The 19,470-nt window shown below is 35.4% G+C and overlaps 2 protein-coding genes and 1 long non-coding RNA gene across 3 annotated transcripts in view; 2 read left to right on the forward strand and 1 right to left on the reverse strand.

Moving 5' to 3' along the window:
- Nucleotides 1–7,877, forward strand: part of lamb4 (laminin, beta 4) — a 25,490-nt gene extending 17,613 nt beyond the window's left edge. The window contains exons 26-35 of the mRNA XM_041257584.1: nt 1–350; nt 614–774; nt 1,057–1,259; nt 1,919–2,122; nt 2,721–2,865; nt 3,238–3,442; nt 4,569–4,704; nt 5,180–5,356; nt 6,228–6,381; nt 6,818–7,877. The exon at nt 1–350 is cut by the window's left edge and continues 20 nt beyond it. Of these exons, the coding sequence (XP_041113518.1) occupies nt 1–350; nt 614–774; nt 1,057–1,259; nt 1,919–2,122; nt 2,721–2,865; nt 3,238–3,442; nt 4,569–4,704; nt 5,180–5,356; nt 6,228–6,381; nt 6,818–6,957 (1,875 nt within the window). The 3' untranslated portion in view covers nt 6,958–7,877. The remainder of the gene's footprint in view (nt 351–613; nt 775–1,056; nt 1,260–1,918; nt 2,123–2,720; nt 2,866–3,237; nt 3,443–4,568; nt 4,705–5,179; nt 5,357–6,227; nt 6,382–6,817) is intronic.
- Nucleotides 1,320–6,828, reverse strand: LOC121319772. Its single transcript, XR_005950750.1, has 3 exons — nt 6,743–6,828; nt 1,903–1,988; nt 1,320–1,498 (listed from the first exon to the last, which is right to left on the reverse strand). It is a non-coding gene; the product is annotated as an uncharacterized LOC121319772 (long non-coding RNA).
- A 2,720-nt stretch (nt 7,878–10,597) lies between the features above and the next one.
- Nucleotides 10,598–19,470, forward strand: part of LOC121319773 (laminin subunit beta-1-like) — a 28,680-nt gene continuing 19,807 nt past the window's right edge. Inside the window, exons 1-10 of the mRNA XM_041257585.1 lie at nt 10,598–10,805; nt 11,600–11,772; nt 12,691–12,829; nt 15,988–16,061; nt 16,627–16,815; nt 16,922–16,985; nt 17,758–17,960; nt 18,566–18,686; nt 18,775–18,963; nt 19,232–19,408. Coding sequence (XP_041113519.1) covers nt 10,775–10,805; nt 11,600–11,772; nt 12,691–12,829; nt 15,988–16,061; nt 16,627–16,815; nt 16,922–16,985; nt 17,758–17,960; nt 18,566–18,686; nt 18,775–18,963; nt 19,232–19,408 — 1,360 coding nt within the window. The 5' untranslated portion in view covers nt 10,598–10,774. The remainder of the gene's footprint in view (nt 10,806–11,599; nt 11,773–12,690; nt 12,830–15,987; nt 16,062–16,626; nt 16,816–16,921; nt 16,986–17,757; nt 17,961–18,565; nt 18,687–18,774; nt 18,964–19,231; nt 19,409–19,470) is intronic.

Consider the following 19,470-nt stretch of genomic DNA (forward strand, 5'->3'; position numbering starts at 1 on the left):
GGAACAGAAAGACCCGTGTGTGATCAATACACTGGGACCTGCAACTGCCGGACTGGTGTCATAGGGAAGTTCTGTGATCAGTGTGCTCGAGGGTTTCTTCCAGAGTTCCCAGCATGCACTCGCTGCCACCCCTGCTTTGAGCTCTGGGACAAGAACGTCAGTGACATTCGTCAAACTCTTCAGAAACTGATTAAAGCATCATCAATTACGTATGATGATAAGCTCCCCACTTATGAAAAACAGTTTGATGAGCTGGAGAAGAAATTGGCTGAAGTTCAGAGGCTTCTGAACAGCCCAGTGGCATCTCTAGAGGAAGTTCAAAAGGCAGAAGAATTATGTGACCAAATCAGGTACATTTCTCCAAACCTATTTATTATTTAAGGCTGCTTGCAGTACAATATTGCTGATCAATTTTTTTGTAGTATACATTTTATATTTCATTTCTGGTGGAAGGCTATTTAAAATTACAGATTTCCTCTCTAGCAAAGTTCTATTTTCCAACTATTCCTGATTGACCACACCTTTCTGACAATAAAAAAAAAAAAAAAAAACATGGCATTTTGTGTGATCATTTTGTGGAAATGTGCATAATTCCTTTTCTCTCTTTTTTTAGACGACTAACTGATCAGATTGATCCAAACTCGATTGTTGTGGATGATACACCTGTGTTAAACAGCGAGATTAATAGTATTAGAAATGAACTTAATCTGCATTTCAATGATTTGAAAAACAGAGTAAAGTTGATTTTTAAATTTGACGTTACAAAATTACTGGGTAGGTTCTTTTAATTTATGGCATGTAGAAGAATAAAGTGTTCTTTTGTTTCCCTAGCGACTGGCTTCATCTGTATCTTTTAAAAGTGAAGTTACTCCTGTTTTTAACTCTGCTTTCCCCTTAGATCTGATGAATGAGAGCAAAAATATAATTTCTGAAATTGCTTTACTCTGGAAAATAATGTTTTAAATGTTTATCAAATAAATTGAATCTTTGCGGACAACCCAAATTGTAAAATTCATCGCTGTATATGAGTAATAATATATTTATTTTCATTGACAGATGTCTACAACACCATTAAAAAACACTATAAGGATTCCAACAATACTGAACAGAAAGTAAAAAATACCCAGCCTACCATCGATCAATCGAGAAACACCAGGGAAAAGGCAATTGGTCTACTTGATAAAGCAAGTTTACCAGAAGATTTGGATGCCTTGCAGAAAAAAATTAATGAGCTAAATGTTAAAGATCTAAATGAAAAAGTAAGTACAATTATACTAATACAAATAAAGTGACAAAGATCAAAGATTTTAGCTCGAATGTTATATATTTATACATATTGTGGCGTGCACGGTGGTAGGGGTCAGGGTTGGTAGGTGACACAATCTCCTGGTGACTCTCCTGCAAGGGAGCTGGCTCTTTTGTACAGCGATATCGGTGCTGTGCTTCAGTGCGGGAGGTCCTGGCTTTGCGTCCCATCTCCGCCTGTGAGAAACTATGCCTTTGGGAACCGAGATCGTTACAATATATACACACTTTATAATACAAACAAAAGAACAATTTGAAAATGTAAAATAATGGAGGGATTTGCAGCATATTCCAGATTACTAGTCATACATGTTCTGTTTAATAAGCTACTGTTTACTTTATCTCAATGCTGGTTGATATTGTGCCTCATGCTTGTAAATGAAAAACATTTTATAGCATCGGTGTGTTAAATGTGTATTTCCATTGAATTCTTCTTTTTTTTATTAAAAATATCAAATTACAACAGCTATGATAACTGTTCATGTATTTAATATTAACACTGCATACAAAGCCCCAAACCATGACAACGCATTGTCTTCAAAGGTAAATTATTTGGAGCAATAAACTGAAAATGAAGCAAAAACACAGTTTACAAACCTGTTCCTTCTTTCAGGTGTGTGGGGCTCCAGGAGATGAGCAATGCTCTGAGGCAACATGTGGAGGTGCTTTGTGCAGAGACACTTCTGGCAATAGAAAATGTGGGGGGCTTTACTGCAAAGGAAGTTTACCAGTTGCTCACAATGCTACTGAGGAAGCTAAGAAAACAGAAAAAAAAATCCCCATCCTTCTAACTCAGCTCGAAGAGTCTGAGAAAGAGGTATTGGCTTCAGAGGAATTACAGCTTTTATTTTTTTTTTTGGTTATATCCTGTCTGTTACCATTTATAATCCATTTTTTCACATAACTTCTTTTGTTCAAATTTTAATTAATATGACACATTTTAAAATCAGTTTTCTTAAACTTTTGTTCCCTATTTCATTCTCTGCAGAATTTATTCAATTTGTACTTAGTTCATGTGTATTTTCCAATCACCTCACTATAGATTTAGCAGTTTAAACTCCTTGATAATAGGATGTTAAACTCCTATTATTTCCTGTCCACCTGCCAGAGTGGTGATTAGACAACAGAAGGTAGTTGTATTCAGTGGCATAACTTTGGTTTGAAAAGTGGGGGGAGCAGTTTCTGTAGCTGATGCCTGTATAAAGATTATTCTATCTGAAATAATGAAAAATTGCACCTATGGTTGTATTCCTAAGTTGTTGCACTTATATTCGTTTCTAGTACGTATTGTTTGTCACATGCCATTTCTCTTCAGCAGCAACATGTATCTGTACAGCTTTTTAAACAGTTGAGAGGCAATGCATTTTCAAACCATCTTAACGACTGTGTAATAAACCAACTATATCATTTTTTAGATAGGAAATGCAAGAATAACTGCACAGGAGACCAAGGAAAAGGCATCAGAGTTAAGCAAGAAGATAACAAAGAATAAAGACAAATATGAAAAAGAAAAGGAAAAAACAAATGCTCTCATCAAGAGCGTAAAGGACTTTTTAACAGGTAGATGCCCTGCACTGGAGCGTAGAGATCAGATTCATTCTGGCATGTCTCTACATGCTGAAGTGTTTTTCTTTTACTGTCTGTCGATTCTTTATATGTGTTCTGTCTGGTTGCATTACGCCTGCTTGCTAAAATGTTAATAGTTGGAGCAAAATGTAGTAGTGTGCTGGGGAGCATAGAATAAGGTAAGACAATAACCTGTTTTTACATCATTTTATCTTTTTGTAATTTTTTTCGGCAAATAATAATCTCAAATCGGTAGTCCTAAACATATTCCAATACTATGTGCTGTTTAGTATGAATGTGGTTTAAAGTGGACCTTGTAAAACAAAAATATATGTGATATAATTGTTGTCTTGTTTATGATAATAGGTGACAGTGTGCTACCAGAGGATATTGAGAAAATTGCTGAAGCTGTCCTAGCCCTCAGGATTCCAAGCTCACCTAGCCCAGAAGACTTGATCCGGAAAATCCAGAATATTCTGGTAGATTGCAAGAAAATCGAAAGTGTAATAGATAACCTCAATAATAAGACCAATGAGGTAAAGGAACTGTTGGAACAAGCAGAGGAAACTGAGTGAGTAGAACTTTAATAATTATGCTATTTAATGCTGTATATTGCCACAGTTTTCCCGCTGTAGCCTGCCTATCTATATAGTACATTAAAATATATGATGGTATAATGATGTTATTGGGGAGTGCTTAGCTAAGTAGTGCTGACAGTCCAAGGGCCACTATAAAAAAGATAATTGAAAGTTGTCATTTTATATTTTAAATACCCAAAATAAAATACAATAAAGGTCTTATTTATTTATTTATTTATTTGCTAGCAACATAGAAACAATCCTAGTATAAACCTGCATAATGGCACATACCTAAGTTTTTGCAAGACCTCCAATTAATATATTGTGTTCTAATGGCGGATACCTAATGCTTACATGGGTAGTTCCAGTTTGGTAAATGCATAATAATGCACTTGGCTCTGTGGGAAAGTTGTTTTAAACTCTGATAACTGGGATTATTTAAGTGTAAGTTTTCTTTGTTCTTTTTTAATGTCCCCTTGCCTTTTTTTGTGATATCTGCAACTATTCTGAGGGGGGAATATTGTGTGCTTTGACTATTAGTTCAGGAACTGCTCTTTAGTTCCAGTTGCCTGCTATAAACATGTGTAATGTAGGCTAAATCATTCATATTGTCTCTATCTAAGCACACACCAGCACCATTTCAATCACTGCTGTGTGTTGCGAGTAAAACAAAGTAGAGTTACCAGACGTCCCCGACGTTTCACTCTGGAAATCTGGTAACCCTAAAGAAAAGAAAACTTGAACCAATGTGACAGACCACTAGATGGCACCGACTCTTGCTTTTATAAACACTTTAATCTACCAAAGCCTAAATTACATGCATCTACAGCTAGCAACTAGAGCTGAAGAGCAGCTCCTGATCTAAAAATGCATACTCAGGGTTTTAGTCATTTAAAAACTATTCAGAATGACTGGAAACATGATGATGTGAAGCTACTTGCACTTCATAGATGACTGTCGGGTATGATGCAGATCAGCAAAACATCAGCGCACACTGCAGGTATAGAGTCAGCTCTTTGAAAAAAACCCAAAAAACACAACTAATATCTGCTGCAGTTGAAATTCCCATAGATGTTTAGAATCAGGCTTAGTTGTGGTCACATTCTTTTTGTTTTTAAGGAAAAGAGCGAAGGCCCTGGATATCATGGAAGCTAAGAAAGCTTTAGAAAAAGCAAAAGAAGTTCAAGACAAAGTGAAAAAATCCATCGATGAGACAAAAGATCATTTTGATGCAATCAACGACAATATTTATCAAGTAATTATTACATTTTTGATTTGCATTTACCGGAATTGTTATTGTAACAGGAACGATGCAATAATCTTTTGTACCAGTAGAAAGTTTGGACAACATTTCAAAAATCAAAGTTAATTGTTAGGAACAACTATAGCAGCCCTTAGATTACCATTTTTTAGTTGGCTGTGACCAGATTTAAAACATTTTCTCCTCATAGGTTGTCTTGAGCAATCAGGTTCCAAGCGTAGAGATTTTATCAAGCTATTACCAAGAGTGTTCACTGCATTGGATGTTATTACTTAAGCAGTTTTATGTATTTTCATAAATGGTGCAAATATTGTGCTGGAACAAAATCTGTGATAGAAACAAAGTAGCATTCTGAAGAACTATTTAAAAGAAAAGTACAGTAGGATGCTTCGTTATTGTTTTAAGAATGGCATATCAGTAGTGTCACTATCAGAACATGTAACTTACTATGTGTTGTTTTCACCAACAGACTAAAGAAAAGTTAGATAGAATTGAAGAAAACAATATGGACTTAATGAACAGACTTAATGACCTGAACAGGGAAATTAAAAATCTCAAGGAGAAAACTGAAATGAATAGATTGCAGGCAAAAGATGCAAAGGAAGCAGCAGAAGGAGCCCTTGCCAACGCTACAGAAGCTGAGAAGGTAAATTTACAGCTGACTATTTTTCGATTAACTAGCGCTAGCTATTTTCTCTTTGTGTTTTGTAATATAATATGTATAATTTCACATGGCCAGTTTCTGTTAGTCAGTGCTGATGAAACCAATCAACTCTGCTCTCTATAACTTTGTTATCCCCAATGGATTTCAAATGTACTGCCTAGTTCCTGTTTGAGAATGTGTCATAGATCAAATAGCCCAATAAAAAATGAAGTGGATCAATTCTTTCTAATTCCTAGAAGACAGACATCCTACCAGGAGATGGACACCCTTATGTAATGGTGACAGTGGGCATTATATTATTAACAATAGTAAATAGGCCAAGTGTTTATGCAAACTAAAATAACAATAAGATGTTTATTCTGTAAAGATTTCTGTAAAGATATATATATATATATATATATATATATATATATATATATATATATATATATATATATATATATACACACACACACACACACACACACACACACACACACACACACACACACACACACACACACTTAGGTCTATACAATAATACAGTATAGAAGACCTAAGTCACTTCAAAAGGTTTGAGAACCACAGATCTAATTTTCTGTTTTCTCAGCCCTCAGTATGATCCAGAGCTAGTCCAATGTGTGTCTCTTATCCTACTGACACACACACAAAACTCACCATTGTATATTAGTGAAGCTTGCTGTCTGTGAACCTTCAGGCCAGAACAAACTCGGGCCAGATCACCCCCTACTCTTCCCCAGTTTTAGAAAGTATATAGAATTTTCAGCTGAAGATAATACCATGCATTATCCATTCTAAATACAAAGGTATTTTGGGTATAAAGTGTGATGAGAAGCTGTTTTGTTCTCTACAGGACCTCAAGGAGGTGAATGATCAATTCCAGAAATTAAAAGAAAAGGAAAAGGGAAATGGAGCATCGCAAGAAGCTATAGACAAAGCAAAAATGTTAAAGACAGAAGCTGAAGAACTAGCAAAAGATGTAGGAGGAAAAATGAAAGAGATAATGGGTATGGTATTCAAGATATTTTTTGTTTGTGATAAGTTAACATTGAAATAGTTTCCTTTTAAAAATGATTAACACTTGATCAAAATTTTAATTGAAAAAACAAAATAAAACAAAAAACACATATATTTGCGCAAAAATGAGATTGATAACATAATTAAATAATGTTTATGTTGGGGAAAAAGGGGGGAGGGGGGTGTTTAAGTCAAACTGGTCTATATTCCCAAATACACTTAGTGTTCTAGTTCAAGATTGTCTTCTTGTCCTCAAGCATCACACTTGCTTTAACTTGTAACCACATTGAGTAATAACTGAGGCAGAGGCATTCAAATACATTGTTTTACGTTGATACATTGTGATCTCACCTTTCTGCAAAAAGTAAATGACAGTCATTTCTGAGGCTAGTAACGATTCTTGCCATCTGTTTGTTTTTCTTTCAGACCTGGAAAAAAAAATTGAAGATCTACTGAAGAGTAAAGAAGACAAAGAAAAAGAAATTAGTGAACTAGAGGATCGCGTCAGAAATGTCAGAAATGAAATCATTAAGAGGGGGATTGCATACAGCACCTGCCAGTTTTAGAGCCCAGTTGGAATGCAATATACAGTGCACAACTAGGGGAGCAAACTAAGGGACTAGATACAGAATCAAACTGGAAAAATCGAGGCAACCATGATACTTGCTTTAAATTGGGCATGGGTCTGAACTTGGGGATGTACTGGAGAATCTAAATATAGCAATCACTTAAATATTAAATTATAACCAAACCTTCAATTGTACTTTACTTTTAAAGGCACAAACATACTTACAGAGACTCAAACACATTGTAAGGAGTTTTTTTTTTTAAGTCCCCTTCTATTGTTTTCAATGAAAGTGGAACATACACCTCTGTTTAAGATCTATTGAATAGAGCACAGAGTGGTACGAGACCAACTAGCTTTTTAAATACCAATATGAACAGAAAATGTGAAAACCAGTATGACTAAGTCTTTTTTTTCAAACATACAATCTCACCTTGAATATGTTCTATTACCTTTATTGAACTGAGATCAGTTCCTACTATAGGTCAAGTGAATTCTGTTTTGTATGACCTAAACCAGAAGGCTGTGTTGAAGGTTGGAATCAATTTTTGTTTAATTAATTATATTTCCAATGTACATTTTTATCTTCAGACAAAGGTAAACAAGTATATCATTGGGTCTAATTTTTTTCCACATTTATTATTGAATTTCATTTTATTTGGTGTTTTTTTTTTTGCTGCCAGGGGTACACATTTTTTTTCCATTTATTTTTTGAATGCTTTTTATATAGAGTATATTTTTTCTGACCCCTGTTTTCTGTGCTTGAATCTTTCTGTACACACACTATATTTGGTCAGATATCATGTACCGCCCCTTTCATACTGCCTTTTTGTTGTACAGCAAATATTTTTAAGTAAAATAGTACGATAGAAAGAAAAACAGAAAATGTAGATATGTTTATAACCTTAGTTGAATAAAGCATATCATTTAAAAAAAGGCGTTTGTGTTCTTTATGGTACATTGTCACTTTTTTAAACGAACATTGCCAGAAACACAACAGAATCAAGTTGGATATATTGATATCATTGTTTGAAGACATACAGCCTCATGCGGGGTAGGTATATATTTATTTTTGTTGTTGTGGGGAAATTACCCAATGCTACTTCAATGAACACCCTGGAATGTTGGCATATAGTGTAAGCAGAAAGGAAAAGCTGCCATGGTTGCTTTGATTTTTTAAAATTTCAGTAAATGCTTTAGGCTACGATATCTATATTTAGGATCTGAATCTGTGGGCTTTAGAATTCAAGGTGATGTGCTAACAACTAACGTATGAGAACATTACACTAATCTGGGCAGGCAGTAGTTTTTTCATGCTTTTTGACCAACATTTTTTTTTTAACAGTGCAAATGTAACAACACATAACTATAGTTGTATTTCTCTTTCTTTCCTGTTATATAGTGTGTATAAAGTTTCTCAATTACCTGTAGTACAAATTGTTCTAAAAATAAAACAAAAAACACACATTTTGCTTCTCCTGTTTATGATGGAGAAAAATGGCATTAAAAGTAAACTGTTTTTTTTTTTTTTTTTTTTTTTGCAAAACTGAATGAATATAACAATATTTAATTTGATAAGTTTAACTATAGGGTTTAAACTGTTCTTCCAGAACATGAGTTAAATTTCTAAGAACTGCTCAACATACCTTACCTTAAATATACAACCTTCTGTCTGTAGTTGGCACAGTTTAACAAACTCCAGTCGCTCTGGTGAGCATCAACTGGTGATCCCTTTTTTCTGACATGTAAACTACTCTTAATTTGAAACTGTTGTCTATCTTGGACACTTCATATACTCTTCAATGCTACAAGAGCACTTCTGTTTTCTGTGATACACACCAAAGTAAAATGTACCTATCTTTTTCTGTAATGACTCCACCCCTGCAGGCACATTTTTTCAATAAGAGCTACTCAAAAGTTTACCATAGTACTTACCCTGGCTGGATAGTGGTTATGGTATAGCAGTGTTAATGTTTATGTTCACCCCACTAAAATGTAGAAAGTTGTATTAGCTTTGGAACTTTTTTTTTTTTTTACAGGAATGGCTTGTTGGATTTCAGAGCCCCTTTATTAAAAAATGGAGAACATGCTTTGTTGACACAACCAGCAGGAAACAAGCTCATGTTGATTGCTTTGCATACCACTCCCCATCCCCCTGACCATTCATGTGAACAAAAAGCTTATCTTTCATCAAACCTTTAGAAAACCCCAAACATAAAGCAAGGTAAAGGGTAGAGACTAAAATAATTACACGTTTAAGACTAGTAAATCAAAACATGTTTTCTTTCTGCAGAAATCCCACATTGTCCCTTAAGTTTCATGTTTGAAACTATAAATGCTACATTTCTAAGTCATAATTGACTTCATCTTTTGTCATAAACCAAGTGAAATACTTCAATCTAACTTTGCAAAATTAATTTTAAATGCAGTATTTACCCCTTTTCTAGCTTCCAGATATGTGATCACCACAGTTCAATGCCATTACTGTGACAATCTTTTTAAACACAAAGGGACATATAAACAGAGCACTTACTGCTGTGCTATTAACATCAGTTTTTTTTTATTTTAAAATAAAATGAGAAGACTTGGTAATTTAAGAACTATTTGCACAGTGGTTGTTTCTTGCTCCTTCTGTGAAATTTGTGTTTTTAGTTATACAAAGAAATAGTCCAATCTTTGAGCCACTGTAATGTTTTTTTCTGTCCCATATTTTCTCTACATGTAGATATGCTTTCAAACTCATCATTTTACAGTATTTACATTTAACAAATGCTGCCCAGTTTACATGTGTGTAGTTAATTTTTATGTGTGTGAAATACCATGCATGCTTAAATTCAAAAATGGATCAATTAAAATGAAGCAGATGGGCTCATGATTCTGTTACACAAGCAAACTAGAGGTCTAAGGAGATCTGAACATTCCGTGTAACACACAACGCTTGATGAATGTGTATTAAATCTACAGTTCTGTAGCAATGGAATGAAGCCTAAAATGGACATTGCTTACTGCCATTTTGTAAACATGGGCTTCTATTGCATGCGATAGTTGCGTTAAACTCAGACTTCATTCAAAATATGTTCATGATGCCAGTTTCGACTGAGCTTCTATACTGTACCTCATGCTTGCTTTGAGGTCAAAGACGGCCAACAAACCCACATTTGCTAAGCGTTAATGCACATACAACGAAAGCAATTCATTTCAAAATACATATCTGGAATTAGTATATAGTCTACTGTGTGTATGTTTAATATTATTATTGAGAGCTACAGTCAGTTTGCAGTTTACTATGCCTAATGTATTTGTTGTGTGCTATACTATTTAAAAAAGAAGAGGTTACCGTACTTAACCATTCATAACCATGTGTTTTGCTTTTACCAGAACAGATCACAGTATATATTGGTAGAACATTTCTTACAGTAGTGAGAATCTGTAAAGTATACCTCAACAACAAAAACAAAAACAACGTTTTTTTTGTTTTTTTTTTTCTACAGTGTTTTAACGCATACTATTACATCGCGGACAATTCCTTTTTCATGCATCTATTAGGATGTACTGTACTGTATTCCTTTCAAACAATGTGCCTGGAAGCGCATGCGCCGTTAGTTCAAGTTTGGAGTTGGAAAAGTCCAATTAAAAGTTTTGGAATTGCACGGGTAGGCGACGGAGCAAAGCGCAGTGTGAGGATTTTTGGATGTTAGCGTGCGTGCTACACATTGCTATACGGGTTTAAATTGCATTGTGTTTTTTTTTTATTTCTTTCTTGAACATTTGGGCTTTTTAAAAGAAAATTCAAACCCATGTTATAAAAGACTAGGAAAATGTGGATAGTGCAAATCGCTACGATTCTAGGTAAGCTTTTGTGATTTGTAACATGCAGTTTAAGTGGATTTTTGATAATGTGCACTGTTCTGTGGCCAATACAAATAAGCAATGCGTCTTAAAGTATGTAAAAAAAAAAAAAAAAAAAAAAAACACTGGCCAATTTTAAATTAATTGTTGTATTTTAGAAATACCGTATAATGGAATCGTATAGAAGTGGATTAGTTTCAGATAGCAAATTATTGCAGTTGTACACTTCACACGTATATTTCCATCCGTATTGCTTTTTTTTTTTTTTTTGCTCACTTTACACAGTATTCAGTTAATACTCACAAATATGTTTGGATTTCTAATCTAATGTTTAGATTTCTTGTCAGTTTCAAAATTCCCATTTTGTAATTTGAGCCAAAGCATATTTTTCTTGTAAGATTTGAACCGGTCTGAGTGCAAAGGAAATTGAATCATATGTTTTTATTAAAGCCAGCACAAGCAATGTTGGAGTTTAACGTAAGGGCTTTGTTTTTCTTAAAGGGGTAAATAATTGGCAATTTTCCATTGTTTAATTTATAAATTACTTTAAAAATGAACGTCTATTCATAGATACACATAAATATATATATATATATATATATATATATATATATATATATATATATATATATATATATATATATATTACTATTATATGTACAACGCGGATTGCGACATGACGTAAGTTAATGTTTGGTACCCAGGGGGTGCCAAAGGAGTTTGGGGTCCAAACGGGTTCCCTGTTTTTTTTTTCCACTGGGCTTGACTTGTTCACGTTTCTCTTCATTGTGTAGTTGTCTGGGTGCACGCCCTTGCACAGGGACCCCAGTTAAGTTACGGCTGTGCTGAGGGAAGTTGTTACCCGGCCACAGGTGACTTGTTGATCGGAAGAGCGGACCAGCTTTCTTCCACCTCCACCTGTGGATTGTTAAAACCTGAACCCTTTTGCATTGTTAGCCATCTGCAGGTATGCACTTTAGATTGACTTTAACATTGCAGTACAAGCAATCCCAAACACAGCTCGTTTTTCTAGATATTAAGGGTTATTGGGCAAGTTAATATAATATATATATATATATATATATATAAGATATATATATATATATATATATATGTGATCTTATATATATATATATATATATATATATATATATATATATATATATATATATATATTATTTATGATGTGTGTGTGTGTTGTGGATTATGAGGAGGATAGTGCCATAAGTGTTAATAGTTGCACCGAGTTGCACCATTGATATGTATTTATGCAAGTGAATGATATGGAAAATGGTTTAACAAACACTGTTTTGTCTGTTAAGATACTTTGTTAGGTCATTCTCTCAAAGATATTTGAATACATTTTTTTTTATGATAGAAAGCTCCTAGAGCATATTTAGGTGTGTTTAAGCCTAATATTTTAGTTTATGCCTGAGTTTCCGAGGATAAATCATTGTTTACAAGCAAGTTAGTCAAGCTTTGGGATGAGATCCAAATAACCAAGGGGCTCTGAAAAAATATTTCTTGATGATTTTTTTATTATTATTTTTTAAAACAAAAATGCTTATTTTAAGAGACCCAGGGCAAGATCAGAAGGCAACATTTGTGTATTTCTTGTGCCTCTCCTAAAATACTGTCTAGACAACTTCCTGGTGGGTTAATCTAATCAACAAAAGACACATACGTTTTGGCATTAGCCTTACATTTTTCTTTTTTTTTTTTCACAATTAATTTTTTTTTTTTTCCAAAAGAATCTCTGTGATTACACTTACCATGCTCAGGTATAATTAGATACAGACTTATTTGGGTTTAATTGTTTTAAAGCCATTTTCAATCATTGAAAACACTCACTAGACTGTTAATGTTTCTTTTTCCAAACTTTTAGGAAGAGAAGAAATGCTTTGTTTGTGATTCCAAGGAACGGTATGATGAGAATGTAAACCACACAACCAGCCATGGCATTGAGAACGTTGTAACAACATTTGCACATAACCGCTTAAAAACCTGGTGGCAGTCTGAAAATGGTGAGCTCTCATGGGAAAAGAAGCCTTGGGTTAATTTAACATGAACCTTGGATCCATTTAAGGCATCTCATTTATTTTATACGGTCGTGGTAGTTAACCCTTTAATCATTACTTGTGTGCTGACTGAGTAGGGATGGGGGTTGACTTCAAAGTGAAAAGTAATGCTTAGGCAATGTAGAAAGGGACAAACCCATCCATTTGCATTAACACTGTACTTAAAACAACAAACAACAACCTAGGCTGCTATGTGGGAGCAGCTGCATTCTCACCGGTCTCAAAGGGATCACCTAATTGTTAAAGAAAAAATGTAAATAATGCAGTGTTTTCAGGGTTTTTTATGTTCAAACTTCCTTTTTAGTAGTTGGAAAAAAAAAAGTTTGTCTTTTGCTTCCCTTGAGTGAATTTTGCAGTCATTACTACAAAGATTTTAACTTTGGCTCAGTTTACATTTAAATACAGCCAGTGACGTGAGATTTATAGAGTTTGCTAAATCCTTCAGGGCCATACAATGGGAAGTTAGCAAAAGCTAGCATGTCAAGTAATTATCCACTATACCTGGACATACTGGAAATAAAGAGGATTTAACTTAGGCAAGGGTGTGTCTGTGGAGCTAATGGAGCTGCTGTTGATAAAAAGCATATAGGTGGTAACAGTCTGCCCTCCTTTGCTGTGATGTAGCTCCTTTTGATACAGTAACTTGTATGCCTTTTTGTAATGTAGATAGAAATTGCTTATGGCAACTCTGCAATGCCTGTTGGCCTTATTCACTGTTGTAGAATGAGAAAGATCCCATTCACGCTTACTGAGCCGGCCTTGGGTTATCTCTGGGCCGCCTCAAATTTCCATTCACAGTTGAGGTTTTAGGGGGCATGAGTGCGTTCACATATGTGGCTGAAAAGGAAGCCTAAATTGCGGCGAAGTGCTTGTCAGGAATGTAAACAGTGACGTAATCACAGCATTCCCGGAAATCAACATAAGAAATTGAGCTGGGAAATTTGCAAATGTAAATATGGCCATCTTATTTTTTGCAATACTGTTGGTACTGTACTTATTGCAAATGATACGATAAAGGTGTGTGTTGACAGTGCAGTCAGTTACTGTGTAAAGTAGTGATCGTGTTGGATCATGCATAAATGCAGCAAACAAGGACTTGTACATTACATTAGTCACAATAGAGATTATTATATTAATGGTGATTGAATATGCAACGTTGTACGCATTATTTATCAATATTGAAATTTACAATCTTAGCTACAATCTGAATATATATACAGCTCTGGAAAAAATTAAGAGACCACTGCAAAATTATCAGTTTCTCTGGTTTTACTAGTTATAGGTATGTGTTTGGGTAAAATGAATATTTTAGTTTTATTCTATAAACTACTGACAACATGTCTCCCAAATTACAAATAAAAATATTGTTATTTAGAGCATTTATTTGCAGAAAATGACAACTGGTCAAAATAACAAAAAAGATGCAGTGTTGTCAGACCTCGAATAATGCAAAGAAAATAAGTTCAGATTCGTTGTTAATCAACACAATACTAATGTTTTAACTTAGGAAGAATTCAGAAATCAATATTTGGTGGAATAACCCTGATTTTCAAGCACAGCTTTCATGCGTCTTGGCATGCTCTCCACCAGTCTTTCACATTGATGTTGGGTGACTTTATGCCATTCCTGGCGCAAAAATTCAAGCAGCTCAGCTTTGTTTGATGGCTTGTGACCATCCATCTTCCTCTTGATCACATTCCAGAGGTTTTCATTGGTGTTCAGGTCTGGAGATTGGGCTGGCCATGACAAGGTCTTGATCTGGTGGTCGTCAATCCACACCTTGATTGACCTGGCTGTGTGGCATGGAGCATTGTCCTTCTGGAGAAACCAATCCTCAGAGTTGGGGAACATTGTCAGAGCAGAAGGAAGCAAGTTTTCTTCCAGGACAACCTTGTACTTGCAGGTTTTTCTCTGAACTTCACTCAAAAGGGCATATCTGACAGCCCCTTGCACCACAGAGATAACACGGACATAAAGGAGCTTCTGCATCCAGCACTCAAAGAATATCGTGGACATTTGCAGAGCTTTTTGAGATGTTATAGTAATAAAATAATGACTTGGATAGCATTATTGTGGAGTTTGGTAAATATAACGAGTGATGTTATATCAAGCACTGAATACATGGACCGCTAAGGGTTAATTTCTTCATTGTCCCAGCTGCTACCTCTTAAAACTGACATTATTTGATCTACTATGCTCGACCTAGTAGGGAAGTGGTTTGAGCTACGTCACCGCACTGACGCGTTAAGGCCGGCCCAGGGCCTGCGTTGGGTTCACACAGTCAGATAGGCCGGCCCTGAGGCGGCATTGCCTACTTTAGGCAGCATCAAAAAGCTGGTCTAAATTTCACCTGGCCCAGGGCCGCCTTTTCATTTTTTGAGTGTGCACACATGAGATAAGGCGGACCTGGGCTGGCCTAAACAGCAAGTGTGAATGTGGTCACAGTTGTCCAAAGCAGAGCTAGGTTAAGTCTGCAGTCTTCTATACAGTAGGCTCTATGAAAAGCTGTTTTTTGTAAAGTCTGTTTTGATCAATTTAAATGGTGTTTGATAGTCATGAATCTAGACAGATTAGAAATGTTCCATGTCTATCGCATGTAGTTTGCTCACAAGGTAAAATGTTGTGAATACGTTCCAGTATCATCTTACAAACCATTTCTGTTTTTATTTCTCTGACTGCAGTATGGGACATTGGAACCCAAAACAACGTATGGATATCTTCATGACCTCTACTGTCTGTTTTGTGTCCCAGAGAGTATACTTTAGAATTGTATTGCTTAAGACTACCTAATTTTAAAATGTAAAGTTAATCTGGCTGTTGAAATATTAAGAAGCGCACGTTTAGGTTCTTTGTAATATATAAGGTGATAGTATGCTCGGATGCATGTTTTTTTTTAAACTGACAGTTTTATTAATTGTTTTAGAGTGTTTTATAGCCCACACCCCTTTGCTAATACGGGACAGTATTTTAGTTGCTTTTGTGGGAGCGCTGTGGGCTGCAGACAAAAGGGCCCCAGCTTTGGCAGATAATGTTTTATTTGGATAAGACCACAGATGTTCCTGTTTGCTTTATGGCTATCCCGGCTTGTTTTCATGTCCCTGTAGGTTTGGAAAATGTTACCATCCAGCTGGATCTGGAGGCGGAATTCCATTTCACTCATCTCATTATGACATTCAAGGTAACTCGGGCAGTTTTCTTGGCACAATTCCTCTGCTTGGGGTCCCAGATGTTCGTAGGAGTTTAACATCGAGTACTCGGACAAATATTGTGTTTTTAAAAGCTCTTGGAGCTGTGTGGTTTAGTATTTGTATCTCTAAAAGATCTATCAGTTTCTCCATTCACCACCTGACAAGGTGAAAAGACTAGCTTCACAATGTGTCCTGTAAGTGTAAAATTGGATTGTAATAAACCAGTTTACGCTTTTGAGCTTGAGTGCTGGTATGAAAGCAATAGATTGTGTGTAATATTGAATGGGAGAGTCATTAGGTTATTTACAACAAGTGAAACGAATCTAGCAAGTGCTCTTTTTTTTTCTAAAAACAATGGTTTAGACTGGATTTTTTGTGATACTCATATTATGCAATATTTCTGAAAAACCGTTTGTACTTGATGAGGTTTTTGAGAGGAGCTGGGGAGTCATGTTGAGATTAACTGAGCTGTTTTATAATTGTTATTTAAACGTGTATTTTAAAACATATAACATGCCTGTAACAGACCTACTTGTATTGTTGTATTTCTCGTAGACATTTCGTCCAGCTGCCATGTTGATTGAGCGCTCTTCTGATTTTGGGAGGGCCTGGCAGGTTTACCGTTATTATGCATATGACTGCGAATCATCATTCCCCGGTATTTCTGTGGGGCCAATGAAGAAAGTCAATGACGTCATCTGTGACTCCCGCTATTCGGACATCGAACCTTCTACAGAAGGAGAGGTTTGTTGAATTAGTTTATCTGACAAGGTGAAGACTTTAAGCCAGGATTTTAGTCGTCTGCATATTATTTATGCCTGTAATGTTACATTTATTTTCTCCTGTCTAGGTTATCTTTCGAGTCTTGGATCCTGCTTTTAGAATTGAAGACCCTTACAGCCCCAGTATCCAGAGTAAGTTTACCACTTTCTTTTCTTTACTCTGGTGTACATTATTGCTGATTTGATGATAGAGGATTGAAGGAGGAAACAGAGCAAGCTGTTCAATCATTTTCACTTTCTTAAAAATCATGTTCTTCATTGAAATGGAATAATTACAGAATAAACAGTTATTTGATAATCAGTTATAATTCTGATTTACAAGAGTTATATAACTGCTGTTGACTCAAATCATCCAGCTGTCCATGAGTTTAACATTCACATTGATCCTATCATCCAATCCATGGTTGTGATTTCAATAATAACTTCAGTACCTGGCATCTTTTAGGTCATACTGTACACACCAGTAGGACATTGTAGATATATTCTCTTTAGAATAAAAATTCTTTCATCTGACAATCATCTGAAGAGAGTCTGTGTTAGCTTCCAGATTTGACTCCACCCCCCCCCCCCCCCCCCCCCCCACCCCCACCCCCCCAAGCTCCTGGCAGTTTTTTTGTAAAAAAACAATGAAAAGAGTTCACAAATATTTTAGTAAGATTCAGATGATGCATTTCACAGTGCTCCAAATTCCTATTTTAATCTAAATCTAAATATTGGTGCAGATATATAGTGATTTTTGTCAAACAAACCAAGTAATTGGTACAGTAACCCTTTTGAATGAAAGCTGAAAAGTAGATATACCTCTGTTTGTTTTATTTAGTAAAAATATTGCAATTATAAGACACATTTTATAATAATTTTATTGAATAACTTATTTATGTATTTTTTTTGTTGAATATTTAAGATATGTTAAAAATCACAAACCTGCGGATCAATCTTACAAGACTACACACCTTGGGAGATAACTTGCTGGACTCAAGGATGGAAATCAAGGAAAAATACTATTATGCCATTTATGACATGGTAGTCCGTGGTAATTGTTTCTGTTATGGGCATGCAAGTGAATGCGCTCCTGTAGATGGAACTGGAGAAGATGTCGAAGGAATGGTAAGTTGATTTAATTCATGTTCTGAAATTTGACATGCATTACTTGTACAATTTAAAGGGTACACGTTTTTCACACACAATTCAGTTGAAACCGAAAGAGTTCCGTTGCTCATTTACTGCTTTAGAGTGCTTTTCTAATTGATTTAAAGGCAGATGTCATGTATACATCTGTGGGTTAATTATTCTATATGTTTTCAGCTATGCTGAATCATAGAGGTACTTTTGTGTGATTGGTTTTGTTTAATGACAGAGTTCTAATTATATCCAGATAGAAATATTCAAACAGTTTCACGTCATTTGAGAGTTTGAGTGTTTTACATAGATGTTTATCGTTTTTGACGGGAAACCGCATTTTACTCGGCAGCTGAAGGACATTTCATCCAGAATACAGTACTGGCCAAAATGTGATTTACAAAAAGGTTATCAATTTTATTTATTTTTTTATCGTAACCATAATAATGAATTTTCAATAGTTGCAAGTAAGAACTGTTGTGCTCACATTTTATTTTTTAATTCAATTGTTTACACTTTGAAGTTCCATTTATTTATTTGCATTTAAAAACAAAATGTTTTAGACGTTTCCTTGAATGTTGCTTTATTTCCAGGTACACGGGCATTGCATGTGCAGACACCACACCAAAGGTTTGAACTGTGAGCAGTGTGAGGATTTCTACCATGATCTACCCTGGAGGCCAGCTGAGGGACGCAACAGCAATGCTTGTAAAAGTATGTATGTACAGCTTATTTAGAATTAGATTTTAACCTTGTGTGTGTGAGATTAGAAAAGTAACATTTAGTTTGTTCTTCTTTCCAGAATGTAATTGCAATGAACACTCATTCACCTGTCACTTTGATATGGCTGTGTACATGTCCACGGGAAACGTCAGTGGAGGGGTATGTGACAGTTGTGAGCACAACACTATGGGACATAGCTGTGAACAGTGCAAGCCTTTCTTTTACCAACATCCAGAGAGAGCTATCCGTGACCCCAACATCTGTGAACGTAAGCTTACTGTGTCATCACTTCAAACGTAAGATGTTAGATACAGGTCTCCAGTTTCACTGCACTTTGAAGTTATCTCCAAGTATGGAAGAGATTTCAAAGAAACCCTTAACCACAGGAGGAACAGAGATGTGTTTTTACTTGATCTATATGTTTTTACCTGTTATGTATGGTTTTTAATAGGTTGCTGTTACCTGAGGTTTAACTGACTGACTGAAAAAAATAGAATAGGTACTTTTTAAAAAATGTATCTTTCATTTCTCCTCAGAATGTAACTGTGACCCAGTTGGTTCCCACAATGGTGGAATCTGCGATCGCTACACTGACTTTTCTACCGGTCTCATTGCTGGACAATGTCGCTGTAAACCAAACGTTGAGGGCGAGCGTTGTGATCAGTGTAAAGAAGGGTTCTATGGGTTAAGTGCTGATCCCTTGGGGTGTCGGCGTGAGTACATTTTTAAAGGTTTCTTTTTTTTGAAAAGTTAAACAAAGTTAAAATTGCCACTA

This window comes from Polyodon spathula, chromosome 8 (genome assembly GCF_017654505.1).
Source record: "Polyodon spathula isolate WHYD16114869_AA chromosome 8, ASM1765450v1, whole genome shotgun sequence".
Taxonomy (NCBI): Eukaryota; Metazoa; Chordata; class Actinopteri; order Acipenseriformes; family Polyodontidae; genus Polyodon; species Polyodon spathula.